Raw genomic sequence first — 21,133 nt, 5'->3', positions numbered from 1 at the left:
GAGGGGAGAAAGTGGAAAATGCAGAGCAAAGAAATAAAAAGAAATAAAATATAATAGATAAATAAATGATAAAAGCAAAAAACAGTGGTAGTGCAGCCAGCAAGTGGCAAGTGCTAGGTTTAAGGCAACAGACAAGGTATGTCTGATAAGTGCAGAAAAAGGGGGGGGGCTGTAGAGTTACAGATACAGCCCCCAGTGCAAGGGATTGCCAGGAGGCAGTGCGGGTAGTTGGCAGGGTGAGCAGGTGCCAGAGCCCAGAAGTCAGAGGGTAACCAGGTGCACAATGCTGAGAAAGAACAGATCAGCAGGGGAGAAGAGGAGCGAAGGCAGAAGCAAAGAGGAAGGTCTTGAGGTGCTTCCGGAACCGGAGATGGTTCTCTTCAAGTTTCCGAGTCGTAGGGAGGCTGTTCCAAAGGGAGGTCCCAGCCGAAGACAGATCTAACCCTAGCTCGTTTCTTAAAACGACTGACCCTGAGGAAGTTAGAGGTGGAGGAGCGAAGAGCTCGGGAGGGAAGGTATTTACAGAGGGACAGCTGAAGCAATTTTGGACCCACGCCGCAGAAAGCCTTGTGGACAATACAAAGGGTATTGAAATTAATCTTTGCAGCCACAGGGAGCCAGTGCAGACATATTAGGGCTGGAGAGATACTGAAAGGGGCCCCTAGGGGTCCCTCGTGCTATGGAAACAAGGCAATAACCATACACGAAAAGATGCGCCAGACACGAGGTTTCAAATTCCCAATGCTAGGGTTTATTGCAAGCAAAAGATAGTATCAATTGGCCAATTCTGATCTCACGCCCCGCAACGTGGGTTTCCTAGACCTCGAGGGACGCAAGAGAGCGAATTACGTACATCAGTTACATATATACAAAATGCATATCATACAATCAGCAAAGTCATGTTCAACACCCCTCTGTATTAAGTTCCTTTGAACTCGGGATGTCGATGGACATATCCGACGAGTATGACGATTATAATGCTTTCGATGACTATTCTAGTAACGATGTGCAATTTAGAAAGTGCGGAGGCATCTTTTAGAAAACAGTGGTTCTGTTCTTGGAAGCAATCTGTACACGGGGGAAGAGCCACATTCCAAGCTTTGCTATCTATGAGGTACTATTCGTGTCCTCGGAGCCGACATGTTCTAAAGGGTTTTGCGAAGGGGGGCCGTAAGAGAAGCATAATTCAAGGCTTTAACTGTATTATTCTAACATATTCTACCATCGTACGAGACTGGCTAGCAGCTGTGAAGTGATTAAATGCCCTGCAGCTTCCTCCCAAGGCTACAGAGAGGGAGCGTGGGCATTCCTTTCTGGGCTACTCATGAGGAGTTTCAGCAAACTCTTCAGTCCCGCGACCTTGTCCTTTCATATTCAGACAACAATGTTAACAGTTGAGCAGAGTAAGCAGAATTCGCAAGAATTGCAAGCTGCAAAGCAGTTTTTAGACAGAAAGCAATGAGCAATGGTTAACAAGCAAAATGGCGATTCTTGCTACATTTAAAATGGCCGCTTGTAGGTCAAGCATAGCAGTTTATATTTCTATAATTTGGTGCATAAGACGGTTGGCCCACGGCCATCAAGTTACGTCTATCATTCAAATGAAGGGTATTCATTTTTCCAGATTGACAAACCCTCCTTTTGGCCGTGTGCCAAACGTCTTATTTATTCATTGTATCCTCCTCTTCTGAGGAGGAGTCTGGGGTATCTACATCTGAATCATCTCCATCATTAATGTCTATCGCCATGAATTGTTTTACTATTTTTGTTTCCTCAGTGTCTCTGTTATTCCGGCCATGCGTTTGTTTTCCTCTCAACACCATGTGCATACATCCCTTAGTACATCCATCAGTTATTTCAGTGCATATTATTGGTAAGCATTGTATGCAACAGCCGCATGTTATGAATATCCCGAGTACCATCATTAGTATCGAAATTAACTTCCATCCCCAAGACCGCAATAATCCCCATAACCAGGATTCTATCCCCCCCCAGCCCCCTCCTTCAGTAGAGAGTTTGGAACTTATGACATGTAATTTCCGGATCGCTTTAAATATCGTAGGGGAGTAGTCATCTATATACACACAGCATGCAGTTTTTACGAGCTTGCAAACTCCCCCACGATCAACTAATATTATATCGAGAGCCATCCTGTTTTGGAGTGCCATCAGTCTTATTCCTTTTTCTTCTATGTTAGGCAGAAACCTGTGCAGTTCCCTTGGGGAACACTGCAAAAGATTTAAGACTACAGGTATAGCAGTAAACCCACTTGGTAGCAGTCCGCACCACCCAGATTTACCTGGTAGCTGTGGCTGAGCAGTCAGACTTCCCTCAAGAAGAGTTAGGCAGTATGCAAAGTATACACAATATGTACTCAGGCACAATAGCACAAGCAAACACTGACCAGAGCTTGGTTTCAAAAGTATATAGTTATTTATTTTTAAGAACACACAAATTGAAAACACTCTAGCAAAATATAATAAAACACTCCAAACACAGTTATATGGAAAGCAGTCCCAATCCTTATTCCTATCTAGACAACTCTAGGTTAACACCACATAATTAAAACAGAGGTGAGCGCTTAACGTTAGATGACACTCTAGTAGGTTAAAGGAGGGAGGGAAAAAGAGCAGAGTTAGGATAAACACACCACTCTAAGGTCAAGAACGCTTTCGGTAAGCTCAAAGAAGCACAAAGTCACAGGTGAGCAAAAGTCACTAAGCAGGGCCCACTCTTAGAGCAGACAGAGCGAAAACGTGCCCAAGATCACACAGTTGGTAGGGATTCAGAGTCTTGCAAAAGAGTTCGGAAAAGTGTTAGAGAGGCTCAGAAAGTTTAGCCAAAGTGTCCCAGGCAATCCCAGGATCGAAAGCCGAGGGCTAAAACTACCTCGTACAGTCGGTGGCAAGGGGAGCCAGGCGGAACACGGTACCTTAACGGAAAGGATCCTCCAGCGGGGGCAGTTGTTCCAGGCAGTGGCAGCAAGGCTCGACGTCGGTCAGGGGAGAAGAAGATCTCGCTGAAGAGCAGAAGAAGAAGGTCGTTGCACTGCCCGGGAAGAAACCAGCCGCGGAGTCCTCCGGTTAAAGGGTTTTACCGACTATCGCGGTTGGGGTAAAAGTGGTGGGGTTCCGGTTGCCGGGGTGCTTGGCACTGGCAAGGCGGCCACGGGATACCTCGAAGAACGGAAAGAAGGTGAAAACTGGTTGTCCCCACCAGTCAAGGGAAGGAGCCACTCCGTTAAGAGTTCTCCTCGGTCGTCGGGAAAAGTGGTGAGATGGTTCAGCAGGGCTCCACCGGCGGTGTCGTCGTAGCAGATCAGCTCAGCTCGTCCCTCGTTGGATTCTTAGGTCCTGTGGCGACTTCTGAAGTCCCAGTCCCCAAAGCCCTGCTTTTATGCAGCAAACCCCCATTCACCCAGCCTAGCTGTCACTCAAACATGCTAAGTGGTGAGCCGGCCGGCTCACCACTTGGGCCAATCAGGATGGAGTGCGACTTGAGTTACCAAGGTAACTCAGTCCAGGGTGCCTAAATCCCCCTCCACCCCTCCTAAGTACCCCAGACAGAGTGGCACCACTTTGGAGGGCTTCTGTGGAGAAGCCCGCCAAAAAGTGGGACAAAGGGCTCCACTTTGGGTCAGAGTTACAGAGGCGAACGCCACCGCCATTTTAGTATCAAGTTTTGGCAAAAAATCCCAACCGGAGTTATAATAATAAATATATAAACCGGCGGTATGTTTAAGGCTACCGTAAATAAATAATTAAATGTGTTAGCCTAAAACAATGGGAAATCCCATAGGAAAATATTCGCGGTCGAATATAAAACTTAGTTTCCACTGCCACCAGCCAAAACTCGATCAGGGGGGACGGAGACGTGCCCCCGCGACTAACAGACCCTGGGGCAATCGAATTGCCCCAGCCAGTACGTCCACAATATGATGGTTTGTACTGGTTCTGTTCAGGATTTAAGACTAGTAAAGTCTTTGGTGACTTTACATGCCCTGGGAGACAGTAGTCAGTCCCAGGGTATGGAGTCTATGTTGGGGAGTCCCTAGGACACCCCTGGGTTACGGCACAGAGGGTGCTGTGTAACCCACATCACAAAAATATGAGGCCCTATGGAGTAAAAGACCCCATAGCCCATTCAACACAAGGTTTACCCAAGAAAACACACTTCAACATGCCCAAGAGAGAGGGTAAAAGAGTCTCACTCTTGGCAGGAGAAAAAAAATAAACCCCAGTAATCCAGCAAAGCCGCTGGGGGACTCACTAGGTAGGGAAATTCAGCCTAAACAGAGAATTCTCCCTAACATTCTAACGTCATATTCAATAAAATATCCGTTGTGGAATCTATTGTTTTTTTGTAATATTCCAGACAGTTTTCTTATATTGTAAGAATTTTCTATTTGGGACAAGAACGGTATAGATGATTTGGCTATATTCATTGCTATCATTCCATCCTCACTACTCCTTTGAGTTCTACCTTTTGTTCGTCTGGCTACTTCTGTTGTCTCCAAGAGGGACACTCCTGGAAACAGTAGACCTAGGTAGCATGTACCTCCCTAGTTCCTAGGTAACCATGGATATGCTTTTTCTCCACATATAAAATAAACAGGGTCTCCCACGTACACGGGTTCTATTTCATGTTTCAAAACCACTGTGTTCAAGCATTTGCTAAACGTTCCTACTTTATAGGAACCCTTTTTCTGTAGACATAGGGGAGCAGTTTTTGGGCTGTGATCCACTGTATAGGCAGGGGGCACAGCATCTTTGTTCCATTCATCCCTCAACCGAAATGTCATTACTGATGTTCTTTCTGCTGGCGGGGTTGGTCTATCCTGCCTATGGAATCTATCTAGTCTTGTTATTTTTTCGTGTATTCTTTCTCATGGATTCTAGTGCAAACACGCGAGCTTTTTGGAATATGGAACAGGGTTTGAGGCCAAGGACAAGTCTCGCAGTCCTGTTCTGGATAAGTTGCAAAGGGCGGAGAGTAGAAGCAGGTAGATTTAGAAAAGGGCTGTTGCAATAATCCAACCTTGAGACAACCAGGGAGCGAGAGACAGTGAGCTTCTTTCCAAAGGGCCTGTGATTTGACCATTTTAGCCCCCTTATTGAGAAAGACTTTCTCTTTATGCTTTTTTGCTCCAGCTGAAGGAAGCCATCCAGACATCACCTATTTGGAATGGAAGGAACAATATTATTCCTGTCTCTCTGGCTCAGAATGCCCCTACAGGGACAATGTAGAGTCTTTTAATCGAGCAATGAATTTCTCGCATCCTCCCTTAGGCACATGACATTGGAGATTTTCTGCAATGGCAGGAGGTGACGAGCAGCATATAGCAGTCATGGATATCCTTCTTAATAGGTGAGTGCTGGTAACGTCCTTAAACCTAGGGGCTCTCTTGCTCATGATGGGAGGAAAAGAAAAGCAAAGGTAAAGGAAAAAGAAGCAAATTCAAAGTGTATGATCATTTTAGTCCAATGACTATGTTTTGTGAAGGCTCGTACATTTAGCATCAGAAAAAGCACAGGCTCAGGGTGGGCGTTGCCACTTAGACCGTATGGCAAAGCCACGTATGGTCAGATTGGGGTGGAGGGGATCATGGAGAAAGGTCCGTTATGGCATCAGCTGTTTTATAGCAGCCATTATCACTCAGTATTTTAGGGTAAGAGTTCATGATTCGATGGCAGCTGACTGCTATAGCAATGCACTTTATATGAAGCAATGGAGCAGAGGTTTGGACTGTCATTCTTGCCCCAAGATGGTAGGAAGGAACATACGTCACACCCAGATTGCCCTAGCAGGCACTATGACACAAGGGTTACATTGTTGAGACTGAGCCCTCTCCGTTGATGTGATCCTGAAATACTGCACTGCAATAAAACACACCTGATGGAAGGTGAGGAGGAGTAGAGCTGTTACAAAGGATCATCAAGAGAGAGGGAAATGTGAACATGCAAGCAAAGTGCACCTGCTCACATGACATCCTCGCTCTAAAACCCTGGACATAGGGTTTATTACCAGAAAAGTGTTGGGACCAATGTAAAAAATACAAAACAATTTCACTAAATCTGCGATATGTGGTCAACATTTATGCACTTTTATTTTTAATTCCATGCTGCATTATGTTTTTTCCACTTTTGTGCTGCATTCCAATACGTTGTTCTTATTGTGATAATCAGTATTATGATAACTTATATTCCATCCTCTACCAAAAGCGCATATGTTATGACATTGGCAATATTGTTATGAGGCTCCCAATACATGTTATTACATGCAAACTATAAAGTTAATGCAAATCAATTGAACTGCAAGTGGGATGTCTAGTAATATCTACATTGTGCACACATTCATGAGCCTGATTTCAAGTTACCATACTAAACATTTATAATTCTATATCTAATGTCAAATGCACAATGAATCTCCCTTGACCATGCTGGTACTAATCTTTTTGTAGGAAAAGTTTCAAAAAACACAACCACTTTTACAATCACAGAACAACAAATTTGAATATGTGGGCATTGGATCACAAACCTGGACTCAAAAAGATTTCCACTGTGCTTTGACAGACAAACTGCTGGAAGCAAATCATCTTCAAAGAGATCCATTTCTTGTTTTTCTAAGGACTTCTCTGCACTATCCAGTGAAGGCTGAGCTTCCGTTTGTTCACTTTGAAGTCCCTCGTCAACACCAACATTTAAATATGCAGATGGCAGAAACTGCAAAATAAGGTAAACAAACGTAATCATTTAGTCAATAGGTGGTTGTCAGTGAGCTGAAACAAATACCTAATCTGAAAGTTGCCTAACTGTGACCTTGTGGTAGCCCCACCATGGATCAAATCCTGATAACTTCCACAAGTTGGCCTTTTAGTAACTTCTCTGCAAAAAGAAATAAAATCAAAGTATAAAATCACTGGAGAAGTATGAAACCCATGGCTGCTTGTGAGATCGACAAAAAAATATCATGTGTGGCACGAAACACTACCAAAACATGATTTTGGTACATTCTTAATTTAAAAAGAATTAATAAACAGTAGTCATTTCTATCACAAAGCACACTATTTCCTTACCATTTACTGAGTTCTTACCTCTGGGGTTGCCTTTTCTTAAACAGTTTGTCTAAAGGGTTTGTGAGAATATCTAGGCTGTCTTGACTTTAGGGTGTTATATAGTACACTTAAACTTAGGGAAAAGTCAGTAGTCATTGATAAACGTACTACAATAATATGTCTGGCTGCTGAATAAATACTGAAAACAAAATCTTTTTTGGAATTTAGGTTTCTATATCACAAAAATAGATCTGTAAGCAACATGGCACTGTACAAGTAATTTGGGGTAACATAAATAGGTCGAAGGGGCGGTTACAGATAATGGGAGCCTGGATAGCTCATATTGCAGGGGTGGTATATACCCAAGAGTAGTAGGTTCTTGAGTTTGTTGGGGTGCTTCTGATTTAGACCAGCAGGGTGCACCACTACGCTGGCATGTAGCAAGAGAAGGCCTCTTTTCCTGATTTTCTCTTTGCATGCCAGTATAGTATTGAGGCTTGCATGGTCTGGCTCCTAGAAAACAGCTTCTCGGCTGAGCCCACAACTTCCGTGGCTAGGTAGACTGGTGTTCAGGCAGTAGTAGCCTTAAATGTAGGCAGTTTGAAGAGTATCCTGACTGGAATGGGTAGCCAGTCAATTCCCTTAGGATGGGCGAGATGAACAAGTTACTTACCAACTGGTAATGTTCTTTCGACTGGATGTTCCTCCAACGTATTCCACATCTTTGACATGTAATGTACGCAGCTGTGCACTACGGAACCTTTTTCGGCAGAGGGCGTCCTGCGTCGATGACTTCGGGTCGATGTCCCTCGAAGGCCTCCGTCTAGGGCGACGTCATCGGATGTTATAAATAGGACGCACAGCGCACGTAGCCTCAGTTTAAGTTTTTTCCCCCAGAACGTGTGGCACCAGTCTCATGCCTGCTTGACATCACATAGCCTTGAGGAAACGTAAGCTGCAATCGCATAGGAAATTGTCCAGAGGGGCAGGCTGGGAGGGCGATGTGGAATACGTTGGAGAAACATCCAATCGAAAGTACGTTACCAGTTGGTAAGTAACTTGTTCTTCAAATGAATTGTGTCCTCTAACATATTCCACATCTTTGACAGACTCCCAAAGCAGTACCATAACATGGAGGAGGGAAAAGAATTTAGAGTACCTAATCAGATGGCGGAATAAAGAACAGGCGTCCCAAGGCCATATCCTGACCATGGATCGTATCCAGGGAGTAATGTTTAACAAAGGTGTGGAGCAAAGCCCATGTAGCGGCATCACAAATATTCCTAATAGGAACACCCCGCTGGAGGGCGGTGGAAGTAGCCACGGCCTAGTGGAATGAGCTCACAACCCTTCAGGAGGGTCCTTACCCGCCAAGCGGTAACACTCCGTAATGGTGAGGATAATCCACCTGGACAAGGTCTGTTTGTTAACAGCCTGGCCCAATCGGTGTCCAGCATATCCAACAAAGAGTTGATCGTCCACTCTGACCCTGGACATCCTAGAAATGTAAAAGCTCAAAGCTCTCCTAGGATCCAACCTATGGAGACGCTCCTCTTCCTCACCAGGATGAGGAGGAGGATAGAAAGAAAGGAGAACCACCTTCCGACTCAAATGAAATTCAGAGACTACCTTAGGTAGAAAGGAAGGACGTACCCGCAGTACAACCCTGTCTTTGTGAAACACAGTTAAGGGTGGCTTTGAGCAAAGTGCCTGCAATTCACTCACTCTGCGAGCGGAAGTAACCACAACCAAGAACACAGTCTTGAAGGACAATAATCTGAAAGGAGAAGAGTGCAAAGGTTCAAAAAGAGCACCCATGAGAAATTTCAAAACCAAATTAAAATCCCAAACCGGCACCTGGAAAGGGGACGGTGGGAACACATTAGTCAGTCCTTTAAGAAATTGGGAAATCAAAGGAATCTTAAAGTAAGAACATTCTTCAGACGAGCACTTAAAGATAGACAGCGCCACCAGGTAACCCTTAATGGTACCCACTTGAAGGCCCCTGTGGGCTAACAAAAGTAAGAAAGACACAACCATAGGGATGGAGCACTGAAAAGGATCAACATTTTGTCCTCTGCACCAGTCACAGAACTTACGCCAACGGCAACGGTACAGGGATTTTGTTGCTGGCCGCCTGGCCGAAAGCAACACCTTTGAGGTCCCAATCCTTATACCTCAACCTTTCAGATACCAAGCGTGAAGGTTGAGAGTCCTGACCTCTGGATGGAGAACCTGACCCCCCTCTCGCGAGAGCAGATCCTCTCGGTAGGGAAGACGGCGTGCAGGACAGCTGGACATTTCCAGAAGGTCCGGGTACCATGCTCTCCGGGCCCAATCGGAGCAATGAGGATCATGTGGGAACCGGACCTCCGTAACCTCTGCAACACTTCAGGAATGACAAGGACTGGAGGAAACCCATACAGCAGTGGGAATGACCAATCCACTACGAACGCGTTTCCTAAGGCTCCTCTCGGAGGAAATTCCCTTGAGCAGACTCTCTCGCACTTCCGTTTGGTACTGGTGGTGAAGAGATCCACTTGCAGGGTTCCCCAAAGGGCGAAGATCGCCTGGAGGACTTCCTGAGCCAACTCCCACTTGTGAGAGGCCGTGCTCTGCCTGCTCAGAGCGTCCGCTGCCACATTTTCTTCACTGGCCAGATGAACTGCCGAGATCGAAATTCCCTGCTGGATGGCCCAGAACCAGAGCTGCACTGCCTCTCTGTACAATGGAAGTGACCCTACCCCCCGCTTTTTTGTTGAGGTAATGCATGGCCACTGTGTTGTCCGTCATGATCAGGACACTCTTCTCCCCGCACAGACAGCAGAAAAGCCTTCAGGGCTAGCCTGATTGCCCTCTGCTCTAACAGGTTGATGTGGAGTTTGGACTCCGACGGGGAGCAACGACCGCTGGCGGTCAAGTCGTCGGCATGAGCGCCCCATCCTGTGAGGGAAGCATCCGTCACTACAGTCACCTCTGGCCATAGTTGCCAAACGGCTCCCCCTTCATCAAGTTCCCTTTGTTGGCCCACCACAGAAGATCCTGGGAGACCAAGAGTGGAATCTGAACGGGATCCGACATCTTGCCTGAGAACTGCGACCACTGCATCTTGAGGACCTATTGCAGGGATCTCATCCTCAGCCTGGCCTCTGGCACCAGAAAAATGCAGGATGCCATGAGGCCGAGCAACCTTAAGAATCCGAAAGCCGGGAGACTCTGGCCATGTTGAAACTTGTCCACCATGTGCACAATGTGATGAGCCCTCACTTTGGGTGGCGAGCACTTCCCCAAGGCCGTGTCTAACACAGTCCCGATGTACTGGAGCTCTTGGGAAGGTGTCAGATGCGACTTCTTGAAATTGAGGGAGAAGCCCAGCCTGTGGAGGGAGCGGCAGGTGTGACCGAGGTGATCCAATGCTTGCAGGTAGGGGTAGACGTCAATCCCCCCTCGCCTGAGGTACGCTGTCGCCACTAGCTTGGTGAAGACCCTCGGGCGGGGGTCAAACCGAACGGCAGGACCCGAAACTGAAAGTGCGGGTCTCCAGCCACAAACCTCAGGTGCTTGGGATGAATCAGCATATGAAAGTAAGCATCCTGTAGGTCCAGAGACACCAACCAATCCTGAAGTTGAAGGGCCTGGAGAACTTTAACCATCTTGAAATTGTCCTTCCTGAGAAGTTTGTTCAACCAACGGAAGTCCAGGATGGTCTCAATCCGCCTCCCCCGTCTTTCTTTGAGATCAAAAAAGGAACAAGTTACTTACCTGTAACTGTTGCTCTCCAGTATGGGTCTGGCATGGATTCACATGCTCATGAATATTCCCTGTCTTCAGGCTGGGAATCCTCGGTAAAGAAAAAAATCAGTATCAGTTTTGTTTCTGATCTGTCTTTCTTAGTAGTAACCAATCACTAGTCTCTGGGTCATACTGCCCCCAGCCAATGACTGCCCTCTCCCTAAGTCCCGCCCCTGGCAGCCATCCTCAGATTTGGTAGCACGTAAAGTGGCAGTATGACCAAGTGAAGAGCCGCAGAGGGGTAGGAGGGAGGGGGGTTCGCATGTGAATCCATGCCAGACCCATGCTGGAGAACAACAGTTACAGGGAAGTAACTTGTTCCTTCTCCAGCATGGGGTCTGGCATGGATTCACATCTCATGAATATAAGAATACATAGCCGTACACACATGCGCAACCACAGGAGGTGGCAAGGCTGAACATTAAGCAGTACATAAACTTAACATTAAGCAACTCTTACCTCCTCACCAGGCCCACCTTCAGGCGAACAGGTTGCGCAGCACTGCTTGGCCGACTCTGGACTCCTCAATGGAATCCCAGTGGCGCAGTAGAATCTCGTGAAGGTGTGCGTCGACCTCCACGTAGCAGCCCTGCAGATGTCCAGCAGGAGCACACCAGACAAGAACGCCGTGGTAGCAGCGATCGCTCTGGTAGAATGGGCTCTCGGACGGCCGGGCAACGGTCGGTTTGCCAACCGATGACAGTGCATGATGCAGCCGCAGAGCCATCTGGAAATGGAAGCCTTCGAGAGAGCCTTCCCTTGGTTCACAGGTCCAAAGTTCACAAACAGCTGTGATGTCTCCCGAAAACTCTTTGTGCGGTCCACGTAGAACTTCAGCACTCTAGCTACATCCAGCGAGTGCAAAGTCCTCTCGGCCAGCGACGAAGCCGACGGGAAGAAAACTGGTAACACCAAGGGCTCGTTGAGATGGAAGTCCGACGGCACCTTGGGCATGAAGCAGGGGTGCGTCCTCAGCACCACCCTCGTCTCGTGAAAAGTGAAGTATGGAGGCTTGCAGGATAGGGCCTGAATCTCTCCCACGCGTCGTGCGGAGGTGATGGCCAAAAGGAACGCTATCTTCCAACACAGGAACTTCAACGGAGCTGAATGCAAAGGCTCGAATGGCGGGCCTATGAGCCTGGTCAGCACCACGTTGAGCTCCCACGCCGGGGCTGGAGCCTTCACCGGCGGGAACGATCGGAACAGTCCTTTCATAAACACCTTCACCAGGCGATGAGACCACAGGGATGACCGTCCTGCAGTTCTGGTATATCGGGAAATCGCTGCCAGATGTATCTTGATGGAAGCATGAGCTAGTCCAGCTTTGGCCAGCGACAGCAAGTACAGTAGCACCTGAGGGGCCGTAATCCGTAGAGGGTTTATCTTCTGTGCACGTCACCAGATAGAGAACCTCTTCCACTTGTGTCCGTAGCACTTGAGAGTTGAGGACACCCTGTCCTTTGCAAGAACCTCTCTGCAGTCCGCCGGGATATCGTACCCTCCAAACTCTAGTGCTGCAGGAGCCAGGCCTGCAAGTTCAGCGACTCCGGGTCATGATGAAGGATGGCGCCTCCTTCTCTGGAGAGAAGATCTGCGTCCGTCGACAGTTTGACTGGTGGGGACGCTGACAAGTCCAAAAGGTCCGGGAACCAGATCTGCCTCGGCCACACCGGTGCGACGAGGATCATCCTGCACCGGGACCTCTTGAGCTGGTTGACAAGTCGCAGTAGCAACGGCAACGGAGGGAACGCATACAGGAACAGGCCGTCCCAGGGGAACGAGAAAGCATCGCCCATGCTCCTCGGCTGGGGAAACCTGCTGGCGAACCTCTGGCATTTGGAGTTCGTCACGGGTCGATCTGGGGTTTGCCCCATCGTTGAAAGAGTCGATCCACTTGATCCTGCCGCAGTTCCCACTCGTGGCACGAGCACAGCTCCCTGCTGAGCGAGTCGGCTATTGTGTTGTTTGTCCCTGACAGATGAAAGGGTACCAGAAACATCCCCTGGGTAACGGCCCAGTGCCACAGATCCAGGGCTTCCTTGGACAGGGCTGGGGATCTTGTTCCTCCCTGCTTCCGGATGTAGAATATTGTGGTGGTGTTGTTGGTGAAGATCCTCACCACCTTGCCCTTGAGGGATGGGAGAAACGACCTGAGCGCCCAGAGCACCGCTCGGAGCTCCAGTATGTGGATGTGGAGCGTCCTCTCCTCCGGGAGCCAGAGGCCTCTCGCGTGAAGATCTCCAGTTTACGCTCCCAACCCCTCCAGGGAGGCATCTGTCGTCACCGTCACCTGGTGCGCTGGGGTCTGAAAGTCTCTGCCCGCCGCGAGATACGCGCAGGTGCCCCACCACCGAATCGCTTGGCGGAATACCTCGTTGAGCGAGATCCTGTCCTCGAAGCTGCCCTTAGCTTGCATCCAACGAGCGTCGAGGAACTCCTGCAGAGGGTAAATCCGAAGCCTGCACAGGCGCACCAGGTAGATGCATGAGGACATCATCCCGAGAAGGGCCCCGAGGTCACCTCCACTGGGGTAGCCTACACAGGCTGTGCCAGGGCCGTAGCGACTTCCGCAATAGAGGCCTTAGCCGGGTGAATCAAGGCCTTCACCACCTTGTGCGTGCCTGCGGCCTTCACCTTGGGGGGAGGGTCACCTCCTCGCTCCCCCTCGGCTGGTTCCTTTGAGCTCGACCGGGGCCTCTCCAGAAGCTTGGCCGGGTTCTCGGATTTCCTCTTCACCGAGCCAGAGCGTTGGCTCGTGGTTGATGGCGCCGGTGAGGCTGCGCCCTAGCTGGCAGCTGAGGAGCCCGACCGCTCGGTGCTTCCGGTGCCCGCGGACTCACAGTGCTTTGCCTTCTGTTGAGCCCCCGTCACCGGGGCGCCCTCACAGGACTTAGAAGACCGCTCGGACGACTTCTTATTCTCACCTGACGGGCGCCTGCCATCCAGCCAGTTGGGGAGATGGGTCCGACGATCCCTCATAGTCCGGTCCGACATGTTCACGCAAAACGCACAGTCCTTCTCCACGTGCATTTTGTCTTCGTGGAGGCAGTAGAGTCATCTCGAATGCTCGTCCTCCTTGAACACATTCTGCACCCAGTGCAGTTCCTGAACAGCTTGGATCCGGTTGTCGAGCTTCCCTTTTCCTGGGCCATGTCCACGAGGTAGGCCTCAGAAACTTCTGGAATCCTCCAAGAAGCGTAACTCGACTGAAAACTTCACCCTTGAGGGGCGTAGAAAATTCCGAAACGGGTCCCTGTTGATCGGAAGTAGAAACGGTGGAGCTTGAGGATCGATTGACCGAAAAAATGAGATAAAACTCTTTGAAAAAACGCAAAACGCAGTAAAAGCTTGAGAGCTATAGCACGAGGACTACCAACACTTGAACGTGCGGTAAAAATCTGGGGATGGCTGCCAGGGGCGGGGCTTAGAGAGAGGGCAGTCATTGGCTGGGGGCAGTATGACCCAGAGACCAGTGATTGGTTACTACTAAGAAAGACAGATCAGAAACGAAACTGATACTGATTTTTTCTTTAGCGAGGATTCCCAGCCTGACAACAGGGAATATTCATGAGCATGTGAATCCATGCCAGACCCCATGCTGGACAATAAGGGGAATACCATCCCTTGTTCCTCTCCGCTACAGGCACCAGTTCTATAGTGCCTTTCTCCAGCAGGGTTAAGATTTCCTGCGCAAGGAGCGGATCTGGAAGCTTCAAATAGAGTTTCCCCGGTGGATTATCGTGAAGCCGCTTCAGGAAGGGAAGGCAGCAGCCGCGGGCTATCGTATCCAGAACCCACTCATCCGAAGTAATGGCTCGCCACTTTGAGAGGCTGAGATAGCCTGCCCCCCACCGGCGAACCATGGGACATGGCCTCATGACTGTTTTGGAGAGCCTGAAGGCAAAGAGGCAGCTGCCTGAGTGGCTTTGGCACCTCTATTTCCCCGACCTTAGGTGTTATCAGTGTAGAGACTTAGGTTGCAGCAACATGGTTATTTTACATCATATTCACACATTTTGATTACAGTCATATTACAGTAGTGTGGTTTCATTTTTGCGTCATGGTGCGCTTGGGCGGTTAGTATTTATTGAATAGCCATGTTTTTAGTTGCTTCTTGAACTTGTGGAAGGAGGTCTCGTTGGTGAGGTGGGTGGAGAGTGTGTTCCAGATGCGCGGGGCTGCTATGGGGAAGCTAGAGTTGCCTGCTCTGGAGGTGGTGATGTGGAGGTGTGTATTGTTACTGGATCTGAGAGATCTCTTTGTGGCTTTGTGAGATATGGTTTGATTAAGGTAGGTTGGTGAAGTTTCCGAGATGCATTTATAGGTAATGGTGAGTTTTGTGGAGGATTCTTGCTTTTACTGGTTATTTTATTTTTTACCAAATTCTACCAAAGGAGGAGTAGTAACGAAAAGAACCTCCCCCTCCACTGCTGTCCGCTAGGACGAAAAGGCAGAGGTTGACGCACGGCTGCGCTTAAAGATTTTGCTGCAGCCTTCGAGGTCTGCAACCTCTCAAGGCTCTCGTCAGCCTTGTTGCCAAACAAATGTGTGCCATCAAAGGGCATGGTCAGAAGACGGGCTTGCACATCTGGAGCAAAACCTGACTTCCGCAACCACGCAAATCTGAGTATAGCGGTGCTCGCAGCCATGGACCGGCTCACACTGTCGGCAATCTCCAAACCAGACTGAAGGGATTCGCACATGGCATCGTTGCCGTCTTGCACAAGAGCAAGGAACCCATCCCTTTCTTCCCCCTCAGGAATATGCTGAGCCGCTAAAGAAACAGTTCCACAGAGTGTGTGAGAACCTTGCCAAGGCACAAGTGGAGTGGCCGATTCCAATGCCATGCTGCCCGCAGAAAATACCTTCCGACCCCAACCTTCGAAGCTTTTGTCGTCCCTATCAGGAGGGATGGTAGGGTACGCCGCCTGCCTTGAGGTGGCTGTAGCTGCCTGAACCACCAAACTCTCGGGAGTGCGGTAAGTGGATAAATAGCTGTGGTCTCTAACGGAAGGGCAGTACTTTTTTGTCAAAGTTTTATCAACAGCCGGAAGAGATTCCGATGACTGTCAAGCAGCTGCCACCCTTTTCTGTAATGCGAGATGAAACGGTAACATCGGGTCAGAGGATGGACCTGGATCTAAAATGTCTGTTAGATCATCCTGCACAAAGTCTTCAGGAGGACCGGACGAGCCCAGATACTTCAAGACCCTAGCCATGAGCTGCCTGTATGAAGACTCAGCATGAGCCCCAGACTCAGGCCTACCAAATTCCACTTCCGGAGAAGTGTCCAACCCACTGGCATCATGAAGGGTTTGCCTCAACTCCTCCAATTGACTGTCTCCAGAAAAGATTGGAGCCACATCATGTTCACCAGGGTCCTCAAATCCAGACCTTTCTTCCTCTTCATATATGCCGTCCAGAGGAAGTTGAAACCCTGGCCTGGGAACAGAAGAGGGCCTGGAGTCCAATACTAGCCAAACATACTTCGCCGTAGCCTTCCTTGGAGGATACACCAAATCAGGGTACTCCAATGGTAAATTGCGGGCAAAAATACCCAAAGGCGTCGAGGGCGCTGAAGGCTTTGACACCGAAAGCGTGGACAACCTTGGAGTCGTGAGCGCCAAAGGCTTCGGCGTCGACACTGGTGCCGACGGCACGGTGTGCTGATAAGACGGCAAAACGTCGACATCCGCGTCGGATGGACACAGCGCCAACCGAGTCGACGCTGGCATCGAGCCCTTAGCAGGTTGCAGCAGTCTCGCCGGAGACGAGGACCGAGAACTGGAAGCACATCTCTTGCGACCATCCGAAGCCTTGTTCGAACGGGACCTCGAAGGTTCCTGGTGCGAGTCGGGTCGCTGACCCGAGCCTGAAGGCGTGCGAGCCACGGTACAAGACCATTCCTTGCTGGCTTCGTTAGAAGGCGTAACCGTGCCCTGCGATTGAAATATCTCCAACATCTGCTCCTTAAATGCAGCCCATTCATCCAGAGTCGAGGACTTCGTCGGACATGCCACTTTCCTCACGGCTCCATCCTCCAAGGAGGACGGGGAAGGTTACCGGTGACGGCGCTTCCGAGAACGCTGCGACGAGGAAGAAGAATGGCGGGAACCACTCCGGGACATAAGTGCTAATAACCACAGATTTTTTTAAAATGTAAAAACCCTGAAAAAACACAACCAAAATTGGCTAAACAAACACTTAACAGGAAACCATTTCCCGGGGTCGCATTCCACGCAAATCATTGGACAGTCTGGGTGCATAACAGCATAGTGAATCATTCCTCCCGAGCAAATAAAACTGCTTTCCAGTGAGCCAAGCATAACAGTGTGTCAGCAAGCCATGCCCCATCCCACCATGTTTCTCTTGGTCTTGTGCCTATGTCCCCTGTCTGACCCAGATGTGTGGAGGAGACTCAGCTGGCCAGGCCTCACCACATGCTATGCAAACTGGAACTCTGGAGCAGTAAGGGCAGGATCCCCAGATTCCTCCTGACAATTGAGACTTTTGAGTTCTCCTATAGACTGAGAGGTGTAACTGAGGGAACCTATTGTTTGAAGTAAAGACCACTGAGGGACACATGAGCAGCCGAGTCGGTTAATTCCAGGACCTGACAAAAAAAAATATGGATTGAACCTGCAAGAGACCTTTTCTTTTCTATTAAAGCACCACCTAAATACAGACTAACGGGAACCCAAATGCATAGGGTAGCTAGGAAGATGTATCCCTTAGGGTGTTCATATGCTATCCTGTTTCTTACCTTTAAGGATAATGCTGTAATATATCAAAGCGCTTTTTGATTTGTATTCATACCAGAGTTCAACTCAGGTCCCAAGCTACCTTGTCTATTTGTTCTCCCATGTCTTCATGCCTTTATTATTTATTTATTGTTATTTATCTGTTTCTCTTCTGCTTCGCATTTTCCACTTCTCCCTCCTTCCATGCACTTTTCCCCTCCCCTTCGCACATGCACTTGCGTGTTCTCAATGTCACTGGGCCTAGTAAGATCGCTGTTTTGTTCTCCCCTGTTCCCCTCCCATGCCTTGTCGCGCTCTGAAACACTTGTGTACGAGCGCGATAGAAATAAAATATCATATCAATACTGAGAACAGGGTTTGTGGCCATGTTCATCTGGAGCAGTGTGGGTAAAGGATTGCCAGTACAAGAAAGGATACATTGAGTAATGTGCACATGCTAGCCCCCTTCTTGTATCCAAGGGGTTTTTCTCAAGACTTTTCTAAAGAGACAAAATATTTGGCTTGGCCTTTGTTCAGGGCCACATTGATCGCTTGACATTGCCAAACCCCGCTTTTTGCCCCACCTCTCAAACATTAAACCGTCTATTTTTTTGATAGTACTTGTTAGGCAGATTTTTCCAGAGTCTCTAGTGAGGGGTGTGAAACCATCTATCCTAAAGGTACAAAGGGTTTCAACCAAAAGACAGACCAAACTTTAATTATTGGTATCTATGCCAGAGCAGCCAATGAAGGTAAAAAGGCTGGTGCATAGGAACAATAAGTCACAATAGGATATAGAAAAGAAGGCACTATACTGATATATGGATCATATATACTGTTTATTAAAGTGGTACACATAAAATGCATAGTTCAGGGCAGACAGACTATTCCTACATCTACATGTTACACGATAAATGTATGACCAACACCTGGTGATTAACTCAATACATATATGGCTAAGGGGTGCAGGGATAAAGGGAATCACAGACAATAGAAAGTGCCTTTATATAGCCATGACCAGGACCCGCAAAAGCCAGCAGAGGAACAGTCAGAGTAACTCCCATAACCTTTAGTACATTGTAGAATCCCTACTACACATATAAAACCATATACTCAATGTAGTCCTTACAGAGAGAGAAAAAGTTAACACTAACCTAAAGGGCCACCCAAATTCTGAATACAATTTAGACTCTCATATGATCTCATGGCACTTCTAGAAAGGGATTGATAAATGTAACTACAGTTAGAAAATCCCTAACACACTTCTCTAGCAGGAGTGCTGGCCATTGATTTAAAACATTACAAAACCTGAAAATCAGGGGTAATTGCTAAAATCCCAGTCCCTGGTAGAAAACTCCAAGGACCCAAGGGAGACCCACAAAAAAGGTCACAGTTTGGCAAAGAGCAATTTTCGTCACTTTTGGAGGAGTTCTAAATTTGTAGAAAGATCCCCACAGGATATAAACAGAGCAAAGTCTTTACAATGAGCGGCGGCTAGAGGATGAGGTCAGGTCAAGTAAGCCCTTGTTCTACCCCTCGCACCCTTGAAGAGCCCTAGAGGCAGGTTCAGGACCCAGCCAGCCAGAGAAGGAAGGAAGCAGAGTAGACTTTCAGGCAATGGCAAACCTTGATGGAAGGGGCAAGCAAAACCCCACCACTTTAGGACCAAGTGCACCCGTAATGGGAAATTTGACAAATAACCCAGGACCCCAGCACCCAAGGGCAAGTATTCATGGAACCAGATGCTGAGGACTTGGCTCAGAATTGGTGAAGCAACCCAATAAGTACACGGCTTATGCCGCACAGCAAGATGCAGGATCCGGAAACCTGTGACTTCCGCCCTAGACCAGCAAAGACCAGGATGATCCAAAAGAAGAGAAATCCCCTTCCAGGAGCATGGCGAACTAACTAGAAGCAGCAGCAACGACAAGGAAGGAGCCTGAAAGACAAAAGAAAACAGCAAAGCGGATTCACACAGCACAAAGGGCAAAATCTAGCAGCCAGCAAGCAGAAAATATTCCCACGACAGGGGAAAATAGTAAAGGAGACCCAGGATGGCCCTGGAAAAAGCGGAGTAGTGGTGGCACACCACTCATTTGGTTGGTGGAGACTCCCTACCTGGAAGCACTAGGCCCAGGATGGTAACACTGGGAGAAAACACAAGAATGGGCCAAAAACAGTCCCAGCATGGTACAACCAGACGAGCTTCTAAGGAGGACTGGAAAGGGTAGGAAGAACAGCATGAACATAGACCAAAAGAAGAAACAAAAGCATGAGCCAAAGGACCGAGGTCTCAGCCAGTAAGGCCAACCCTGCATCTAAAATGTATCGATCCAGCTTTGTGGAAAATCCTTTAGCACATCGGGTAATAGTCCACTGCTCAGAGGAATAAACAGGGCCTCCCAAAAATATGTACATTTACTCATGGGCTGGCCTGAGCTAGCCCTCCAATCAGTTTAAGTTTATCCAGTTGATTTCAGATTACATAATCCATAAAACTTTACAATGACAATATAACACATAAAACCAGAAAGGCCACATAACACATAGAATAAAATTCAGTCAAACAATAGAGCACTTAAGAAAATCCCAATATTAAGATGTGAAAAATCTAATCAGACCCCATGTTACTGACAAGACTTTGTATTGAAGTCATTTTCAGCACTTCTTCGTCAGGCACCCTTTTTATATAACTGGCAAAAACAGAAAAGACTTTAGCATCTGGAACAATCAATAGCAACAGTAAATCATGCCTCCATTGTTGCACATTACTTTCCTACAATAGATTCATTAAACGTCTTTCCTTATGTTGCTATACACGGGGCAAAATAAAGTGAGGTAGTGTTTTCTTCTTACCACAAAAACAACAGTCATCAGCTACACTTTGATCGCCTGCCCATTTCCATGTAATGGTTTTAAGGGGGAGGGCATTTCAACAAGCCAACAGAATTCAGTGATAAAGGTTAGAAACCACTGAAAGATACCAGGCTGCATCATCTTTTGGGCCTAGTAATAAATAATGCCTCCATAATCTGCTCCCGGATAGTTAAGACATCCAATATGATGACATGTTCAGTGTTTTTTTAAATGCTCTCTGGATTCTAAACGGTAGTCCCCAGGCCTACTTCCTGGAGTCTTTCTAATATGAAATAACCACCACATGTTTATGGCAACACCCCAAACAAATTATATTCTGTGATGAATCTGAGGATATCGCCCCTTCTCCGCTTTCCCATGAGGCCAGGGCCATGCATCCACAATACAAAAGTCCCCCGGGGATGGTGCACCGGGGGAGGATCACATGGGTTGGACGCCCCTTAAGGGATTAGGGATGACCATTCCCAGAGAACATGGGATTCCTCCACTTTATTAGAGCCTGCCTCCTTCCCCAAGCCAAATTATCCTTCCCTCTGCCCAATCAGTGTAATTATATTTTATTGTGAGTTCAACCAACCTGTTAGGTTATACCTGACTGGCGGCCCTGAAAATACCAACTCTGAAGAGCCCTAGATAACTCCAATTCAAGTACTGTGAAAAAGAAGATAAC

General features: G+C 48.0%; 1 protein-coding gene across 5 annotated transcripts in view; it reads right to left on the bottom strand.

Moving 5' to 3' along the window:
- The window catches only part of CDK5RAP2 (CDK5 regulatory subunit associated protein 2), a 2,172,192-nt gene that overhangs the window by 1,018,277 nt on the left and 1,132,782 nt on the right, over window positions 1-21,133 (bottom strand). For all 5 annotated transcript variants that reach the window (XM_069609888.1, XM_069609889.1, XM_069609892.1 and 2 more), the window contains one exon: window positions 6,538-6,722. In XM_069609888.1, coding sequence (XP_069465989.1) covers window positions 6,538-6,722 — 185 coding nt within the window. The remainder of the gene's footprint in view (window positions 1-6,537; window positions 6,723-21,133) is intronic.

The sequence above is a fragment of the Ambystoma mexicanum genome, chromosome 8 (assembly GCF_040938575.1).
Source record: "Ambystoma mexicanum isolate Mex_15411 chromosome 8, UKY_AmexF1_1, whole genome shotgun sequence".
In the NCBI taxonomy this organism is placed as follows: Eukaryota; Metazoa; Chordata; class Amphibia; order Caudata; family Ambystomatidae; genus Ambystoma; species Ambystoma mexicanum.
This window is presented reverse-complemented; position numbering and strand designations above follow the sequence as displayed.